Source organism: Panthera onca, chromosome A2 (genome assembly GCF_046562875.1).
Source record: "Panthera onca isolate mPanOnc1 chromosome A2, mPanOnc1 haplotype 2, whole genome shotgun sequence".
NCBI lineage: Eukaryota > Metazoa > Chordata > Mammalia > Carnivora > Felidae > Panthera > Panthera onca.
In genome coordinates, this window is record NC_138340.1 from 129957489 (window position 1) to 129976493 (window position 19005).

General features: G+C 38.2%; 1 protein-coding gene across 10 annotated transcripts in view; it reads right to left on the reverse strand.

Annotated features, from left to right (window-relative positions):
• IMMP2L (inner mitochondrial membrane peptidase subunit 2) overlaps positions 1-19005 on the reverse strand; it is an 886893-nt gene that overhangs the window by 596813 nt on the left and 271075 nt on the right. For 7 of the 10 annotated variants that reach the window (XM_078440485.2, XM_060632889.1, XM_060632892.2 and 4 more), the window contains one exon: positions 452-532. The exons of the other annotated variants lie outside the window; for them this stretch is intronic. In XM_078440485.2, coding sequence (XP_078296611.1) covers positions 452-532 — 81 coding nt within the window. The remainder of the gene's footprint in view (positions 1-451; positions 533-19005) is intronic. 10 annotated transcript variants of the gene reach the window in all.

Genomic DNA, 19005 nt, shown 5'->3' on the forward strand with positions numbered 1-19005 from the left:
TTGAATGTCCTGGTCAAGAGGCTGTGTGGAATGAGGAGTCACTGAAGCTTTCAGAGGTGGGAAGCGATAGGATTCAGGTCTGATTTCTTGAAAACTAGGTTGGAGGAAGGATAATGGATGCCTCACAATAAGACAGAGAGAACAGAGAGAGAAAAAGAGACAACCTGTGGTCAGGAAGAGACACAGTGGCAGGTTTCTATTTCAATTTCCATTTCAAGGAAGTGGAAAAAGAAATATAGATATTGTAGACACTGTAAGAGTAGAACCTACGTGACCGGGAAAATGAGTGATTACTCACTGAGGTCTCTTTCCTGACCACTCTATTGAAAATCAGCCTACTCACACATACAACCCCATGTCTCTTTTCCACTTTGCCTTTTCTCATAGCACTTACCCCCATCAGATATACATTAAACATATTTAGACATACTTTAAACCACATCCTACTTACCTATTTTGTCTGTCTTCCTTGACTATAATGTAAGCGTCATCAGGGCAGGAACTTGGATCCGTTTTGTTCACTGTTGTACTTCTACCAATGCAAGAACTTAGTAAATATTTGCTAAATGAATGAAGGCAAAAATGACTGAAATATGATGGTGTCATTAATAGAAACCACAGGGTCAAGGTTCTCTTTTCTGAGTCCTGAGGCTATAGATAATCATACAAGAGCATAATAACAAATTAGGCTGTGTTAAAATCATGGCTTTGAATATATCTCAATGATTTTCTGTTTCCAAAGGACTTTAAGTTATATTTATAACCCATTCAAACTCAGGGTGAGGAGACCTCAGTTCTGTCTTCAGTTCTAATACAAAAGATGCCAGTTTAGAAAAGTCATTTTTCTTCCGTAAACTGTATTTCCCTCATCTGTAAAATTAGGGATTAAGTGAACTTACATACACCCACTGTAGGATTAGACAAATCCCAATTTAATTAGCCAAGGATGTAGAATCTTCCAGCCAGATCTGTGAAGTGACCAAATGCTTGCCACACCACTGGCCTTTTTTATACATGTGGTTAAAATCACTTACCCAGAAAGAACTTATGCTGCCACAGGCATGCTTCCACTTAAAGGAATGTTTACAAACAGCAGATCTTCTAGTTGTTAAATCAAACTCAGCATGAGCAAGGTCACAGCCCCCATCCATATGGAGAAAGCAGAGTCAGGGCCTGGGTGTCCTTGGTCAATTTCTCTCCCCTAGCTTTCCAATGTTCCAGAAAGCTTGTTTCTCCAGAGGCTATTATTAACTGATTTAAAACCCTGTTATCTGTGCAGTTTTGATAATGAGTTTGGTCTGAAGATCTCAGTTACAAATTCATTTCCTCCCAACTTCCAAGATTCCTTTTAGTGCTAATATGCTATATTTCTATAAACTTTCATAGGACCTCACCCAGTTGTAAGGTTGATAACCTTTCTTCCTTCTAAATACAAATTCACCATCAGAGTATATATGGTCCTACCAGATAGCTATTTCTTTAAGCACTAAAAAGAAGCATAGTGATTTTGAATTACGGGAATTTTAAGTAGTTTGAATGGGTTATAAATATAACTCAAAGTCCTTTGGAAACAGAAAGTTATTGAGATATATTCAAAGCCATGATTTCAACACAGCCTAATTTGTTATTATTTAACATTCGCATCCCACTTGGGTAGCATTATGGCTCATGAACTGTAGGGTGATGGAGGAAGCATGCCATCTGCTTCATTGCTAGGAGCTGTGGTCTCCTGAGGTCACTAACGGTGATTATTAACATAGCCTCAAAGGAAACAGTGACTCTGTGCCCAAGGAGGCCAGAAGCTCAAATGTTCTCACTCCAATTCTCTTACTGATTAACTAGGCAACTTCTTAGCAGGAGACCCTTAACTTTGAGCTATCTCTTTAACCCAATCTTTAACAGATTTGATAAGAGCAGTATTTTGCCCCCTTTCATGCTTTTAGATTAGATTACTTTTTTTTTCTATATATTGTACTCCAGGGATAATATCACTTATCACACACAAAGGTGTTGGCTGGGTTAATTAAAATATGATTCCAAGATAGACCACAAATTGAAATGCTAAACAATGATTGTTCCCTCATGTCTGTGAGTTCATGAGCCATTGTATAAAAATAGTCTCAGTTCATTCTTTATATCATTACAGAGTGTCTTCTTCACAGAAGAGTAAGGAAAAGTTGGCCCATTCATGCCAGCATATTATCATATTTCAGTATGATAATTCAAGGGATTTTTAATTGGCACTCATTATTAATAATAACCCCAATTTTTCAAATAGAGCAGAGGAAGCAGTCATTTACACATTTGTTTTAGAATTAGAAGGTTTTTACCCCCTATTTTCTCAATTACCATTACCCCCAACCCTAAAACTTCAAATTCTGCTGTTAGAGATGTTACTCCCCCCCAACTCCCCTCCCACCAAAACAGTTTCTCCAAATGTTTATATCCCTGGAAGATGTAGGATATTAAGATGCAATCAATCACTAACACTGTGTGAAGCCCCACAGGCAGAAGGAACTCAGGAGTATTAGGTGTTTGGGGTGGCGGGTTGGGGGGGGGGGGAAGCAGGGTCAGAAAAAGAAGTAGCAGATGTCTAAGACAAACTTTACCTATTTCACGGTTTTGCCCAAGGCAGCCTTCCAGTGATAGGCTTTAGCTCTGTGGTGGTAGCAATGGGAAAACACAATGGCAAAAAGGTAAACTTGCTGGTTTCAAAAATTCACCTTGACAAAAAAATAGAAGATGAAAAGCGTACCCCTAGGGTAGAGATATGAATAAAACCTCACAATTCTATACAAACTACTATCTTTGCTGGTCCTTGGTAACTTGGAGGCATCTGCAAATCTTGCCCATTCTTCGCTGCTTCTAAATTAAGCAGAGCCAAGCCCAGTGACCACATAGGAAACAAAAGCCAAGCCCACCCAGGGAGAGAGGACCCCAGGCTCAGAACACTGGCATCAGGACCGCACTAGGCCTGTCAGCAAAGCTGGCAGCATCTGAGATTGCATCCCCAGGCATGACTGATCAGGCAGAGCAGTGTTTGGGGAGATGAGAGATGCTTCCATGAAAATTTGTGTCAAAAGCAGCATCTTCCCATTTAACAAACACCTTTATTTAACTCATTTCCTTTGAAGCAAATACCATTTTTTTTTCATTTTTGTAATACTACATTGTCTCATCATGCTCAAAAAACATGTAAGTAAGCATTAAGAACTGCAATATGTATAAGTAAAAAATCATTCATGGGGAAGAATAAACAAATGACAAGATTTTTAAGCCAAATCAGAACCATATTATCTTAAAAAACATATTAAGTGTGCAAATAATTGTATAAGTAAGTAGCAAACACAAAAACTATGTGTTTGCTATGTACTATGGCCTATCTCTTCAGAGACAGTGTCATTTATTTCATTTAATACTTTAAGAATAAAAAGACAGACTTATAATCATTGTAAGTATTTTAAGTATTACACAATGAATAAAGTATTTTCTTCTTTGTGTATATGATGTTAATACAAATTCTAATTGCTGGTAGTAGTGTATTACAGTTTAAAACAATAATCAGTGTTCACATCATGCAAGAAAAGGGAGCAAATTGTAGAATTATCAAAATATGGAATCATGTGTTTAAGTCCAACTATGCCCCACTAAGTCATATGAAAGAAAACTGAGAACATACCAAGACACCACATGGAAATGCTTTCCTAAGCATTTCCAAGCGTTTCCTAATCAAAGTCCTCTTAGAAACTTACTTAGAGCTACACCATTCTTGGCCACTTGCACCTTCTCTCGGAGGAAACACATCCATCTTTTCTATCATCAAACCACCACCTTGGTGCTGGATTCCATTCATTCTTCTTCCCTCAGGGACTGCCATCCATCAGTGTTGCCTTCTCTCTTCTGCATCTTTAATCTCTCTCTCTCTCTCTCTCTCTCTCTCTCTCTCTCTCTACTGCAATTATACCTAGGCAAACAAATAAGCTCAAGCCTCCTGCAATTTAAAACCACTCCTCTCACACATCACCAAGTCCTACCACCCTATGTGCCTTTTCCCTTTCTCACTCAACACAATGAAGAAACAACTATATAGCCCAACTCTAATTCTACAGTGTATAATTAGTCTTCAGCTTTCAACAATCTCACATCTGCCTACCCTCAATAACTGTCAAAACAGCTCTATTCACAGTGACCAGGGACACTCCCTTTAGTGAAACCCAATAGAGAATTTTTAGTCTTTATTCAGTTTGTCTCTAACATGCTACACTGTTGGCCGCTAGTTCCTATTTGAAACCCATCCCTTCACTACTGAGATATGCACATATCTAGAAACCAGGTTCTTTTTACCCTTCTGTCTGTCTATTAATGCTTCTCTGTCACTTTTCCCGGGTCTTTTTTTTCCCCAATTATACAACATTTATAAGCATCAAACTATGTTCATCAAGCACATTTTGATGCTTATAAATGTTGTAGCAATGACCAAAAGACAGTCAGACTTCTCATTTGAAGGCAAAACCTGGGAGCCATCCATGCTTGTCCCTTCTGATATACTAACAAAATACTGGGCAGTGATCTTTCTAAAATGAAAATCTGAGTACATGACTTCTCTATTTAAAATCCTTTTATATAGCAACCCAAAGTCTTCAAGATAAAGGTCAGCCTTGTTAGCTTTGCACAGGAAGGTGTTTGCAATCAGGTATCTACCTATTTCTCCAGCATCACCGCTGCGTCTCCTTCTTAAGCACCCAATGTTCTGGCCATACTATCTTGGACAACCTATACTTCATACAATGTGCCATGGTCTTTAACATCTCTGTCCATCTGCCATTTCCACATACTGCGTTGTGATTCTAGAATACTTCTCTCCATTCTAACTATTCTTTGTAGTTCAAGATTCAATTTAGGCATCACCCATTGGTATCTGCATGCTATTCACCTTTGCAATTCCTACCCATTACACCATCAGGTATGCATGCATGTGTTTGTGTGTGTGTCTTCCCCACTGATCTGAAAACCATCAATTTGCTTTTTCTAGTGCCTACCATGTAGGTGCCCATTAAATGGAGCAAGAGGAAGCTCTACCTTACCTTTTATTAAAAAAAAAAAACAAACACTACTATATTCAGCGAAAATGTGTCAAGTGAATATACTATAGCATAGATTCTATTACCTGAAAGTTATCATTACCTGCCTCCCATTATGATAAATAAACTTCAGTGTTACCTTAAAGAAACCTCTTCTACTGGTCTGTTTTTCATTTTTTCAAAATGTTCGGTATTATTCTTGAGCACAGTGACAGAATGCAATCTCCAGACTGAAAGTCTAAATGCATTCCATTTATCATGAGTATTGTATTTAGCAACTTGAATTCTTTTTATGCAGATATAATCCATCAATTATCTCATATTTATCAGAGTTCATTATAAAGGATTTTTTTTCTCTTTTAAAAAATATGAAGCACAAGAGAAGAAACCTTATGCTATTATGTGAGCAAATTAGCTGTCAAAAGCAACTTTTAAAAGGCTTACCAAATAGCATCCTACCCTTTAGAAAGGAGCTTCCAAGGTAGAGAGTTTAATCAAAGTAACTTCTACATGATACCTATGTTTCAATAATCTACAGACTGCAACTATGACCTGAAAAGACCCCATCTAATGAAAATGCAAGAATTTATCTGCTTATTTTCTTACTCATGGCATTTTTTGTTCAGTCCTCTGGAAAGAAACAATTGGATTCTGCTGATGTTATGCATACAAAAGAGGCATCTCTAAAAGGAGCACTTATCCCTCTTGAAAATGCCCTACCCAAATTTTCTGTGCAAAACCTACCTCCAAAAAAAAAAAAAAATGGACCTACCGTATAGCAAGTTGCTCAAAGTTTACAAGTCACCCTTAACCTCTCTCTCTCTCTCTCTCTCTCTCTCTCTCTCTCTCTCTGGCCACATCTAATCAATTGGCCAAAACTGTGTATTCTATTCCTGTATTCTATTCCTGTATCTATAGATCTTTCCCATCTATCCACTGACTTATTCCCCACTTTTACCCTGGTGTAGCCAGTATCATCTCATGCTTGGATCACAACAATAGCCTCTCAACCAGATACTCCTTTTCTACTTTTGCCCCTGCTTCTATTTTCCACAGGGCAGACAGAGCAATCATTCTAAAACAAACATGATGAGGTTAAAACTCTCCAATTACTTCTACATTGTTTAGAACAAAATCTAAAAGCATTAATGCAGTTTCCAAAAACCTCCAAAACAAACAAACAAAAAAAAAAAAAAAACAAAAACAGCCTCTACTCTCTCTCTTCAGGCTCAGGTAGTGTAAACTCTCCCCCGACCATGCTGGCCTTCTGCCACACTTCTCTCTATCCTACCTTAGGATTTCTGTTTATGCTGACAACCCTATACAATCCCCACTTTACTTTTTCTAGCAAAGTTCTCATTCTTCGGATCTCAGCTTAAATGTCATGTCTACCATAAACTTTCCCTGACTCCCCAGAATAAATTAAATTGAAACTCTACTCTCCCAAGTCACTGCACACTGCCCCTTTAGTGTGGTTAATCACATTGAAATTATTCGTTCATTGTACATCTACCTCACTAGTTAAGAACCATAAGGAACCACTACCTCTTGTTCACCACTATAATCTTGAAGCCTCGTACAGTGCTTAACATGTAGTAAGAGTCCCAAAGAAACCACTGCCTGGATGATACGTATGCAATTGCAAAAATGTTGATATGCTAATAGAAATGGGAAGTGAACAAAAGTAGAAAGGGGCCAGCCAAGCTCACTGTAATGTTGGGCCTGGGCTTGAACCCATTGAGGAGCTCTGATCTTCTCAACAGTGCTCACTTAGCCCTCCTCTTTGTGCCCACATACCCCAGAATCCAGAACCAATCCTGGCCACTGGCAGAAAAAAGATAAAGATCTGCTACTCAGTTTCCGATTTGCTCGGCAATCCTTTTGCACATTCTAAATAATCTAGCCCAGCTTTGCAGTAGTCAAGCTTCCATACAGTTATCCTGTAACCATTTCTCTTCCTCTCCAGCTATCCTCCAAGATTTCAGCCTGTGTTTCAGCCCAATTCCCCAGTAAGTGCTTTTCTGCCTCAAAATCCAGGATAACTCGGAATCCCAACTAAATAAAGATGAAATCCAGGCTAGCCCTTTAAGACTGTTCCCAACTACAGCCACCAGCCTGAATCTTGAAAGGTAGCCTTCTCTCCACAAAAGCATCTACCTGCCCCAAAGGGACATTTTGCAGAATCAATGCAAGCTTTCCACAAGAGTTACACTGCTAGCCCTTATCCCCACAGACTCATCTCTTAAATTCAAAGTTACCAAAGGAATATTTGTTATAAAACTCATATCTTGATTTTTCTCCAAGATTTGTATTCCTGGCTTTTCTTCTTATGGCCTGTGGGATATTCTTAATCTCTGCTCTTCTATCCATTCATTCAGACACTTACGGGGAATCTACTGGGTGTCAAATACAATGCTAGACCTTAAGGAAACAATCATAAATAATAAATAACTTTTCCTGGTGAACAGATCACTGAGATTATAGTACATCTAAGAATATAATACACCATAATACACTAAGAATATAATACAAGTATGTATTTAGATGCTCTGAGGGTCTAGAGAGCAGCTAACTGATCTACAGGCCTTCCCAGAGGAGGTAATAATGGAACCTTGATGGATGATCAGAAATTATGTTTTGAATAAAAACATTACAAACAGAAGGAACACCTTGAGCGAAGTCCAGAATCATAACATATCGGAAAACTCATAGTGAAATAAAATTAGCTCAGCACTACTGGCATATAAGCTATGAAGCCCCAAGTTAGTGGGAATTTGGGCTACAGGGGAAAAAAAAAACAGGAGTAAGATCACAGATAGCCTTTTTAAATTTGTCACACTAAGGAGAGTGCACTTTGTTCTCATGGCAAATGACACCTATGGAGAAGACTAGTCTAGTCAGATATAAACTTTAATAGATACTTCTAGAGGATAGTGTGGAGAAGAGATTCAAGGGCACAAGACTGGGGACAGGCACAGAGGGGGTCACAGTAGTCATCTAAGAGATAACAAGGCTTCCTTCCACCAGCACAAAGACAGTAGGAATGGAGGAGAAGAAATGCATGTGAGAAATTGGAACTCACAGCCTAACAAGGAAGATCTGGAAAACTAAATGTAATAAAAAGTGATATACTTAAGTTAAAGGAAATGCTAGGAGAACAGAGAACAATTATTTTATCATGGGAAGTGGGGTCATGATGAACAGGGCAGATAAGCTTCTGTTTTGAGGTTACATAGAGTTCACGTACACTTTTGCAGGACGTCAGAGGTTCGGGGCATTTATTCCACCCAATTAGGGAGAACTTCCTGAGGAAGCTGGATCTGAAGGGCTCTTAAGCTCTGGATGTACCTCCAAGACTGGGGGAATATCATGCCCCAAACTTCGAAAGTGGATGGAACATTCTGAGAACTAATAATTATGCCTGGATGGAGCACAGGAGGCATAATGGGACAGAGTGAAAAGGGACCAAAAGTAGGTGTGATCTAACGCTAGAAGGGTGAGTATACCTGAGTCATCAGCTTGACGTGCAACAGGCTCTGCTTGGCTTTGAGGAGCACATATATATTGTTTCTTGACATTTTTGAAAAATAATAACCTAACATTTCCTCAGCCAACACATAATTTTGAATGTCTTTCCATGGGAGGAAAATGTGCTTGTCTAACTTTTCTTTTATTTACTCTGGCAATACCACCCCAAATCATTACTTGCACCTGACTTTTTTTTTTTTATTTTTTTTTAACGTTTATTCATTTTTGAGACAGAGAGAGAGACAGAGCATGAATGGGGGAAGGTCAGAGAGAGAGAGGAAGACACAGAATCTGAAACAGGCTCCAGGCTCTGAGCGGTCAGCACAGAGCCCGACGCGGGGCTCAAACTCACGGACCGCGAGATAATGACCTGAGCCGAAGTCAGACCCCCAACTGACTGAGCCACCCAGGCGCCCCTGCACCTGACTTTTAACTACACCTGTTTTTTTCCTCAGAAAACAAAACAAAAAAAAAAAAAATAGCCAAAGTCAAAAACACAATATAGCAGGGAACTCTAAGCAGTCAAGTCAGTGAGAACAGCTCAGCAATTCCTACAAGAAAAATTTACAAATCTCTGATCTGGTACGGTAGCCTTTTAAAAAGCAAAAAGTCATCATTACATAACATAAAACATTAAAAATTCCATTAAAAGGAAGGTGAAAATGAGTCTAAGTAAGATGCACTCATACAAAGAATTTTTAACAGTAACTGAAGAGAACCTTAATTATTTTACTTACTTTACTTGAACCTCTCTAAAAACTTTATTGCCAGTAATTTGGGCTGATGAATGTAGTCAATAAAGAAGAGCCTTGATTTTAACACTCCTCCCTCAAAGCTTGTCCCTCTTGTGGTTTTCCAATGGGCTATTGTTAGATTCATTTACAGTAAAATAATTACCAGCTCCCTAAGCAAGACACATAGCAGGTTATCTATTGTCCCTTAGAGGACTGTTGGACTATTCTTAACAAGCATTCTAAATTACAATAGCAGCTTTATTGCAATTAACAAACAGACGCGAATCACCAATCCAGTTATATCTCAAAAGAGAGAAGGGTTTTCTGAAGTAGACTGCTGTGGTTGTTTTCTGAACAACTGTTTTGCAACCTTAAATTCAAAAACCAGTCTTGAAGCAAATAGGCACATGTCCCAGGAGCACAGAATACAGAGAGAAAAGCTTTTCTTGCCATTCCCAACAGAAAGAGTAACAGTTTAGTGGTTTAAAGAATTGAGAGAGTGCTGACATGAAAAGGCGCCTGCATTCCCCATCAGTACTTACAACACTCACACACTAGCATTGACAGCCCTGTCTGCGGGACATCCCGCAGTCCTGGGTCCCAAAGCAGTAGCCACAAGGCATGACTCTGACCTTCCATTTACACGGACGTTCTAATGTTGAGATGTGTCAAAAATTAAACTTGGCAAGTTTCCAGCTTATTTGAATTTCTTCATGTTTTTAAAAAATGCAATTGCACTCTGCATATTCACTGGAATCCCAGAGAACATGTGTTCACAGGGACTCGGGCTTCAGGTCATGGCCTGTAAGTCAATAAGCTCTAAGTGCCCACTAACGTGGGGGGAGACCTCAAATCAGATATGGATGTGGCCCAAATGACACTTTCTATGCAAATAACACTCATATAAACAGTAACGCTAACAGTAAAACACTCTTACATAAATATAATTGGAAAGACAAACTCAAGTATTTCTGAAGGAAACCAGTTTGTTACAAAGGTAGTTTATGTTCTAGATTGAATTCCTAACAGCTTTGGACCAAGATTATCATTCCCCACTAGGATAGCTCCACTTCAGCTATATCCTGTAACTGCCCCTCACTCCAGAAACAGTTATGGGAGAGTTGGCAGGAAAAGCAAGTAATTGTATTAAAGTTTTAATAATAAAAATTCCACACTTTTAACACATCAGATAGAGCTTACTTGGACGTGTGTGTGTGTATGTGTGTGTGTGTGTGTGTGTGTGTATTGTGCCCATGAGTTACTTACAACGCACACTACGGTTTAGCATATGTATGTATTTTGCAATTCTTCCCAACCTTTTCTTCCCTAGGGCATATAGACTAAATTGTGGCCTTTGAACATGAGTAAATATGCAAACAGGAGTAAATATGAAACAGGAGTAGATATGGAAACCTGCTTGTGCAGCTGGAAGTAACTGACCTGAAGGTCCAACCCCTCTTTAAGCCTTCATTTCTCCCACCACAACCACTGTCTTTATAAAATGACACTTTTATATTGTTAAAAATTCCATCAGAACTGATGATTTTAAAAATAAAATTAACACCTGAAATCCCACAGCTCAGAGATAACCATGGTGAATGCTTCAGTAAACATTATTCCATTTATGTCTTTAGGCACAGACATAGACATATGAGTTACACACATCAAGCATGAAATCTGTAATAATGTATAACTTATACATATTTGTATGAAATTGCCAACTGAATACTTTTTACTTTTTAAGCTAGGAATTTGAAGATGAGGAAGGAAAACCTAATGAAGCATAGTCGTTTATTTATAACATATTTTATGATTTTCTAGTTCGTATTCATTGTACTATACTGCCTTTCTCACATACACCAATGATCTAGTTTTTGATGACCAAAACCACTTCCCTAGAATCTAGGTCTAACTTGTATCCAGCAATGAGACTCAAGACTCTAGCTCCAGTCCAAATTTCAGATCCAAAATAATCATTTTTGACAGTTTCCGGGGCACTGAAAAAAAATTTGATGAGAGTGAAATGTTTTTCCTAATCATTACAGGATGAAACATGGAGGAGGGTGCCTGGCTGGCTCAGTTGGTAGACAGTATGCATGTAACTCTTCATCTCGGGGTCATGAGTTCAAGCCCTACATTGGGCATGGAGCCCACTCTTTAAAACTTAATTATTTTTTTTTCAAAAAAAGAAATGAAACATGGAGAAGGAAACTTGAACTATATCTGAATAATCAACAAAAGGCAAGGCACAGAAGTTGTCTATATGGGGCAAGTCTCCTATGCTATTTTTATAATCATAGGCATTCAAAATTTTTTTTATTTGACTTTACTGGTGGAAGAGAACAAATCTTTTAGAATAAGAGCTATTTTAGGGGGGCCTGGGTGTCTCAGTCAAAGTATCCGACTTTGGCTCAGGTCATGATCTCGCGGTTGGTGAGTCTGAGCCCTGCATGGGGCTCTGATGACAGCTCAGCTTCAGATTCTGTGTCTCCCTCTCTCTCTGCCCCTTCCTCCCCCCGCCCCCCTCTCAAATGGAATAAATGTTAAAAAAATTTTTTTTCAAAGAATTAAGAGTTATTTTATGCAAGTGGTCAGAATGGAACCAGACTTTGAAAATTGGCTAATATTTATAAAATATCAGAATAGGAGCAAAACTGGTCCTAAGCATGGTCTTGGCAAATGTAGTGATCTGAATGGTGACCTCTGCAAACAATAAAATCATATGCCCATGTCCCAATACTAAGAAACTGTAAATGTGACCTTATTTGGAAGAAAAATCTTTGTAATTAAGAAGCTTGAAGGGGCGTCTGGGTGGCTCAGTCGGTTAAGCGTCCTACTTCACTCAGGACACGATCTCGCGGTCCGTGAGTTCGAACCCCGCGTTGGGCTCTGGGCTGATGGCTCAGAGCCTGGAGCCTGCTTCCGATTCTGTGTCTCCCTCTCTCTCTGCCCCTTCCCCGTTCATGCTCTGTCTCTCTCTGTCTCAAAAATAAATAAAACGTTAAAAAAAAAAAAAAAAAAAAGAAGCTTGAGAGCATCTGGAATTAAAACAGACCCTAAATTCAAAGACAGGTCATTTGAAGAAAAGGGGAAGCAATCAGGAACACAAGAGGGTGGCCATGTGAGGAAGGAGGTAGTCACTGGAGTGCTCCTTCTATAAGCCAAAGAAGGCCAAAGACCCAAATTCTCCCTCATGTCCTCTGGGCAGAACTAATCCTGCTGATACCTTAATTTCAGGCTTCCAGCCTCCAGCATTGTGAGAGAATAAATGTCTATTATTTTAAGTCATTCTGTTTGTCACAGTTTGTCAAAACAGCCCTAAGAAATGAATACACTAATCATATATTGGGCACTTACTATGGCCAAGTGTTTTCCAAACACTTTAGATGGATTAATTCATTGAATCCTAAAAACAATGCTATGAGTTAGAAATATTATTGTCTCCATTTTATAGATGAGGAAACCGTAGTACAAAGAGTGTATGAGGTGAGATCACACAGAAAGGGACAAAGTCAACACCGGAACCCTGAAAGTCTGACACCACAGCATGTGCTTTTAACTACTATATTATACTCTCTTTTACCAGAAGAACAAAGTGTACCTTGGGTATAAAGGGAGATAAGCAGACATATAAAAAGGTCAGTTTACAGGGACCTTGAAAAGAAGACAAAAGATTTTCTCCATGAGACAGCAACAAATGGGTTAGTTTTTAATGTATTGCCAAGTGCATTGGTTCAACCTTCAACATATATCTTGAATCTGCCTGCTTTAACCCACCTTTAAATAACACTGTTCCAGAATAAGCTACCAACATCACTAACCTAGAACAAATATCAACCTCCTATGTAGTAGCAAAGTTTTACTCTTGCCCTTTTGAACCATTCTCCACACAAGCCTCATTTCCCTTTTAAAAACAAGTCATCTCACTTATCTTAAAATCACCAATGACTTCCCAGTGGTCATAGAATAAAATCCAAAGCAAGGTCCTCCATGATCTGGCTTCCTCTTCAACATCATCTCATATCATCACTCTCATCCTTCATTATGCTCCATCAATAATGGGCTCCTTTCTGTTTTACAAACACATCAAGCCCTTATCTGTCTCTGGGCCTTGGTAATTATTGTTTCCTCTGCAAGAAGTCCTTTCTTTCCCATTCCTGTGTGGCTAGCCCATCCTCACCCTCCAGATTCCAGCTCACATGGCATCTCCCAAGAGAGGTCTTCACTCAGCACCTGCCTCAGGTGCTGTCCTGATGTCACTCCATCATGTATTTATTATTGTCATAGCACTTACCACAATGTAAGAATCTCATTTATTTACTTATTTACTATCTACTGTAACAAAGAGCAGAATGTCCAAGAGGGCAGGGAACTTGTATAGCTTTTGTGCCACTAAAACACAGCACCCAAAACAGTGACTGGCACATAACAAACACCAGCAAACATTTATCATAAGCATTGAGGAAATTGCATGATGGACTAGGATTCTAAGAAACTTGGTCTGTGTAGCAGAGTATAGGATGGCTTCCAAAAAGGCACAAACTAGAGAAATACACAGATTAGGAGGCTATTAGTGCAAACTAGTGGTGAATGTTTGAGAGCCTGGATAAGAACCACATAGGCAAAAACAGCAAAGAAAGACTGAAATACAGAGACCTCTAGGAGATAAAGGCAAAAAAATTTGGTGACCCATTAAATACACAGGATACAGGAATAGTAATGTTGAAAGTCAAGAATTTTCCCAAGCCTTAGAGCTCAGGTTCATGAATACTTCCATACCATTTAGTCTACACTTCATAATTTCATTTTTGGTCTATCCAACAGTAACCAAACATAAACTAAGAACCAGCAGAGATACTCAGGAGGCTTACTAAACTTCACAGAAGTTTCACCCAGTGCAACTAATGTGAGAAGCATCATTGTTACCAAAACCAAACAACAACAATGCAAAACCTATTATATCCATGTTTACCAGAAAGAATGCTAGACTGAACAGCCGTAAAAGTACATTATACGTAAGAATCAAATACATCAGGGTACTCTGCTGCAAATCACAGATAGAAATTGATGTCAAATGGCACTAAAACCAAACAAAAACCAAACAAACTTGATTTCAAAAGGTTATAAGGCAGGTAAGTCATGGCAGGTAAGTCAATGATCCTCTGAACATGACAGGGCACTGGTTTTTCTCCTGAAAGGAGACCACAGGAATGATGGACAGCTGCGGTTGTTTTTACAGGCACCATAATGCTATTTAACTGTAACAATTAATGCATCATAATTATTTTAAGTTATTTGATGTTATTTTGATCATTTTAATGACTTCCAGTGCTCCACCAAAATTTTCATTATCCAAAACGATCTCTAAAATAAAAAAAATAAAAATATTTTACATTAAAAAAAATTTTTAAAGAAAAAGGGGGGCACCACGGTGACTCAGTCGGTTGAGGGATCAACTTCGGCTCAGGTCAGTATCACACAGCTCATGATCTCAAGCCCCACGACGGGCTCTGTGCTGACAGCTTGGAGCCTGGAGCCTGGAGCCTGCTTTGGATTCTGTGTCTCTCTCTCTCTCTGCCCCTAACCCACTCGCATTATGTCTCTGTCATTCTCAAAAATAAATAAACATTAAAAAAATTGTTTAAAGAAAAAATATTTGAGAATCGCTGATCTGCAATATTTTAAGCATCATACTAAGTACTATGCAAATATAAATGATTAGGTTGCAGTCTCATAAGGCTTATAAAACTCATCACCTCTTAAGGAAAAGAAACACATACACAAACAATTTATAGAAAGAGACATATGGATCAACTTCTGGTATGATAGCATGAGGAGCTCCACTAATCGGTTTAAAACTAGGAAAAAAAACTGGCAGAATTATTAAAAACTGGTGAAATTATCTTTAAAATTTTAAAGCTTCTTCAAATGGTCCTAATGGCAAATAGCAAATGAAAAAAAAAAAAACATCTATTCAAGAAAATCTATGGAAATTGTCCAAGAAAGGCAAAACGGTAACATTTGTACCAACACCGCTCCCTCTCTTTCTGCTCCTAGTTCAGAGATAAACAGTGAAATTTTACAATGATAAAAGGGTCAATTCATCAGGAAGATATAACAATTATAAGCAAATATGCAGGAAGTAACAATTCACTGAAATATATGAAGCATAAACTTACAGAATTAAAAGGAGAAAGATAATTCTGCAATAATATTTTAATACTCTACTTTCAATAATGGATAGAATATCTAGACAGAAGACCAAGGAAATAGAAGACTTGAATGATACTATAAACCAACTAACCCAAGAGACATCTAAAGAACACCCCACCAAACAAATGAATATATATTATTTTTAAGCACAAAATGGAACATTCTCAGAACAGACTATATGGTAGGGATAGAAAAGACAGAAATAATACAATCTATTTTCTGCAACAAAAATGGAATGGGATTAAAAATTAATAACAGGTACACTTTGGGAAACTTATGAATGTGTTTAATTCTTCTTTTAATGCTCCATCAAAATTTTCAGTATTCAAAACGGTCTCTAAAATAAAAAAAACCCAGCAGAGATACTCAGGAGGCTTACTAAACGTCACAGAAGTTTCACCCTGTACGACTAATGCAAGAAGCATCATTTTTGCCAAAACCAAACAACAACATAAAACCTATTATATCCATGTTTACCAGAAAGAATGCTGGACTGAACAGCTATAAAAATGCATTATATGTTAGAATCAAATACATCAGGGTACTCTTCTGCAAATCACAGATACATACTCCTTGCTATGGACTGAATGCTTGTGTTCCCCAAGCAAAATTCATACTTTGAACTCCTAACTCCCAAAGTGATGGTATTAGGAGGTGGGATTTTTGGCAGGTAATTAAGTCATGAAGGTGGAGACTTCATGAATGGGATTAGTTCCCTTTTAAGAACATAAGCTGCTCCCTCTCTTTGTTCTTGAAAATGTGAAAATATGAGAAGTTGGACATTAGCACATCCGGAAGAGAACTCTCACCAGAACCCAATCATTCTGGCACCCTGACCCTGGACTTCCAGACTCCAGAACCATGAGAACTAACTTTGTGTTGTTGATAAGCCACCAAGTTTATGGTATTTTCTTATAGCAGCCCAAACTGACTAAGACACTCCTAAATAGCCAATGGGTCAAAGAAAAAAATCAAAAGGAAAATCAGAAAAAAAAAATCTGGTAAATGACAGAAAGGAAGCCAACAAGGAAATAAAAGATCATATAGAGAGTAAAAACTAATTCTATCTAGGAAAACCAGAAAGTTCTGCAGTGGAAGCAACATCTGAGGTAGGTCTTAAAAGATGAGTATGAATTTACCTGAAGACAGGTAGAAAGAGAATAAAGCAAAAATTTAAAATAATAATAATAATAAAATAATAATAATAATAATAAAAGTAGCTTACCAAAGCAGGCAGGTATTGAGGTAGATGATACATTCTGCAATAATAAGCACATCAAAGTGACTGGAGTGTAGGGCATGTTTCAGGGGCATGCAATGGAGGAAGATGATGCTGGAAAGGGTGGTTAGGACCCAGAGGTTAATGAGCAAGCACACTATTCCATGGAGCATGGACTCTATTTTGGGCAACAGGACATCATTAACCTTTGTAAAAAGGTTGTGTTTTATATCACATTCTATCTCACAGCATTCGTGTGTATTACCATTTTTTTCTCCAATATATAATCCAAGTTTTTCAAGTCAGATAAAATATCCTGTACTTCCTCTGGCTCCACCACAGTTAGTGGTGCAATGCTGGGGACACTGAAGCAATTTAATAAAACAATTACTTTTTTACTGCACCAACAGTACAAAATTCCTAGAGATGTTTTGACCATAAACCAACAAGCATTTCTTTTATTTTTTAATTCATTCAGTCTTTTTGGCTATCCAATATAACTGAACAAATTATAACTGAATTGTGCTTCCTTACTCTTTAATGCCACTAGGAAAGAAATCTTAATGTCCTCTTTTCATTCTTCTAAGTAGCAATTTTTAAAGTGACAATGCTTAACAGGAAATGAGACCAATTAAGCACCAGATCTTTGTTACTGTGGTTTATATCCACAAGAAGGTAAAAGCCATCTGCATCTAAAGACCATAATAAAATGTGCAGCACAGCAATGTGACAAATATATTTTTATTGTAACTGTTCTAAAGAAAAATTGTAATGAAATAAAAGCACCATGATTTAGAAACCTACCAGCAAATTTAATCTGAAAGCATAGATCCTTACCACCATTCACTATGAAAAGAGTATCTCCCACTTCTAAGAAATTAAAAAGACGCACATGGGATTAGGTACTACAGTAAACATATAAAAGGACAGTGGAGTAGCAGAGAACATCTGGCTGAGGTGATAAAGCCAAAAACATTATCTGACTCAATCATCTTTGTTTCATAATTTCCACAAGCAAGCTTAATAGCTTGAAAACAAAAGCAGAGAAAGCAGGTGGGCAGAGGCAGTCTAGGGTTGAGAGGAATACAGGAAAAGTCAAAGAGAACCTTCAAAGATGCTATTAAAGGCAGTTATGATGGCTTATGGTTGTGGTGGAATTCAAGGTTTTGGTGGAGACAACCAGAGTAAGAAATTGAGAAGAAAGGCTGTAGTCCACTGAAAGGAAACTTGAAAGGAAATTCCAGGTTCTTGGAAGAAGGAGCTTGGAGTGGGGCGAACTGGAATGACAAAGACGACATTACCCTAGGGTACCATGAGTAAAGAGAAAATAAAGATAATACCACCAAGAATGCCTGTGACCTGTGGCATTAAGAATGCCACAAACAAGGAAGGTAGCAGGCCTCGAGAGGAAGAAGAAACCTGAATGAGGAGCTGCCATCCAGGAGAGAGGGAAAATGCCCAGAAGGACAGCAAACACTGGGGACATGGCTGGGAGAATGGGAATTAGGAAACAAATGCCTATGGAGACCTGTTATCTTAAGAGAAATTGTTAAATAATTTTGTAGAACAATGCTCTGGAAATCATATGAGTAGGAAAAAAAGTATGACAGACTCCTCCTCTATTTTTATAAGAATAAGTGGGAGTAAGAGAATTATCCACGATAGAGTCTGGAGAGAAGTAGTCAAGGGCAAATGTCAGAAGTGTACGTCAATTATTAAAGAAGTTGAGTAGATTCCTCTTTTATGTATTTAGAGACTGTAGCCATCTTTACTATATTGGCAGTGCTCTAGCTAAGACTACTAAAGAGGTACCTGAGGGGTGGGGGGACATTTATTCTACAACTAGAATTCAAGTTAAGCTAGCTTCAACAAGATGGTGTAATCTAGATCAATGCTTTTCGTATTTTAATGTTCATAGAAACCACCAGGGGATCTTGTTAAAATTTAAATTCTGCCTCAAGAGATCAGGGCTTAGACCTGAAAGTGTGTATTTCTAACAAGCTCCCAGGTGATACTTAGGTAATGGTATGCAAACCACTAACAGTAACGAGGACCTAGATTTCAGGACCTTCAAAATATGTGATGGGTGTGTGCCTTTAAGGAATGTTTCTCAAACTCTAGAGTCCGTGTAAATCACTTTGGAATTTTGTTAAAATGCAGATATGGTTCAGCAGATCTCAGGTGGGGCCAAATATTCCACATTTCTCAACATCCCAGGTGTAAAGATATT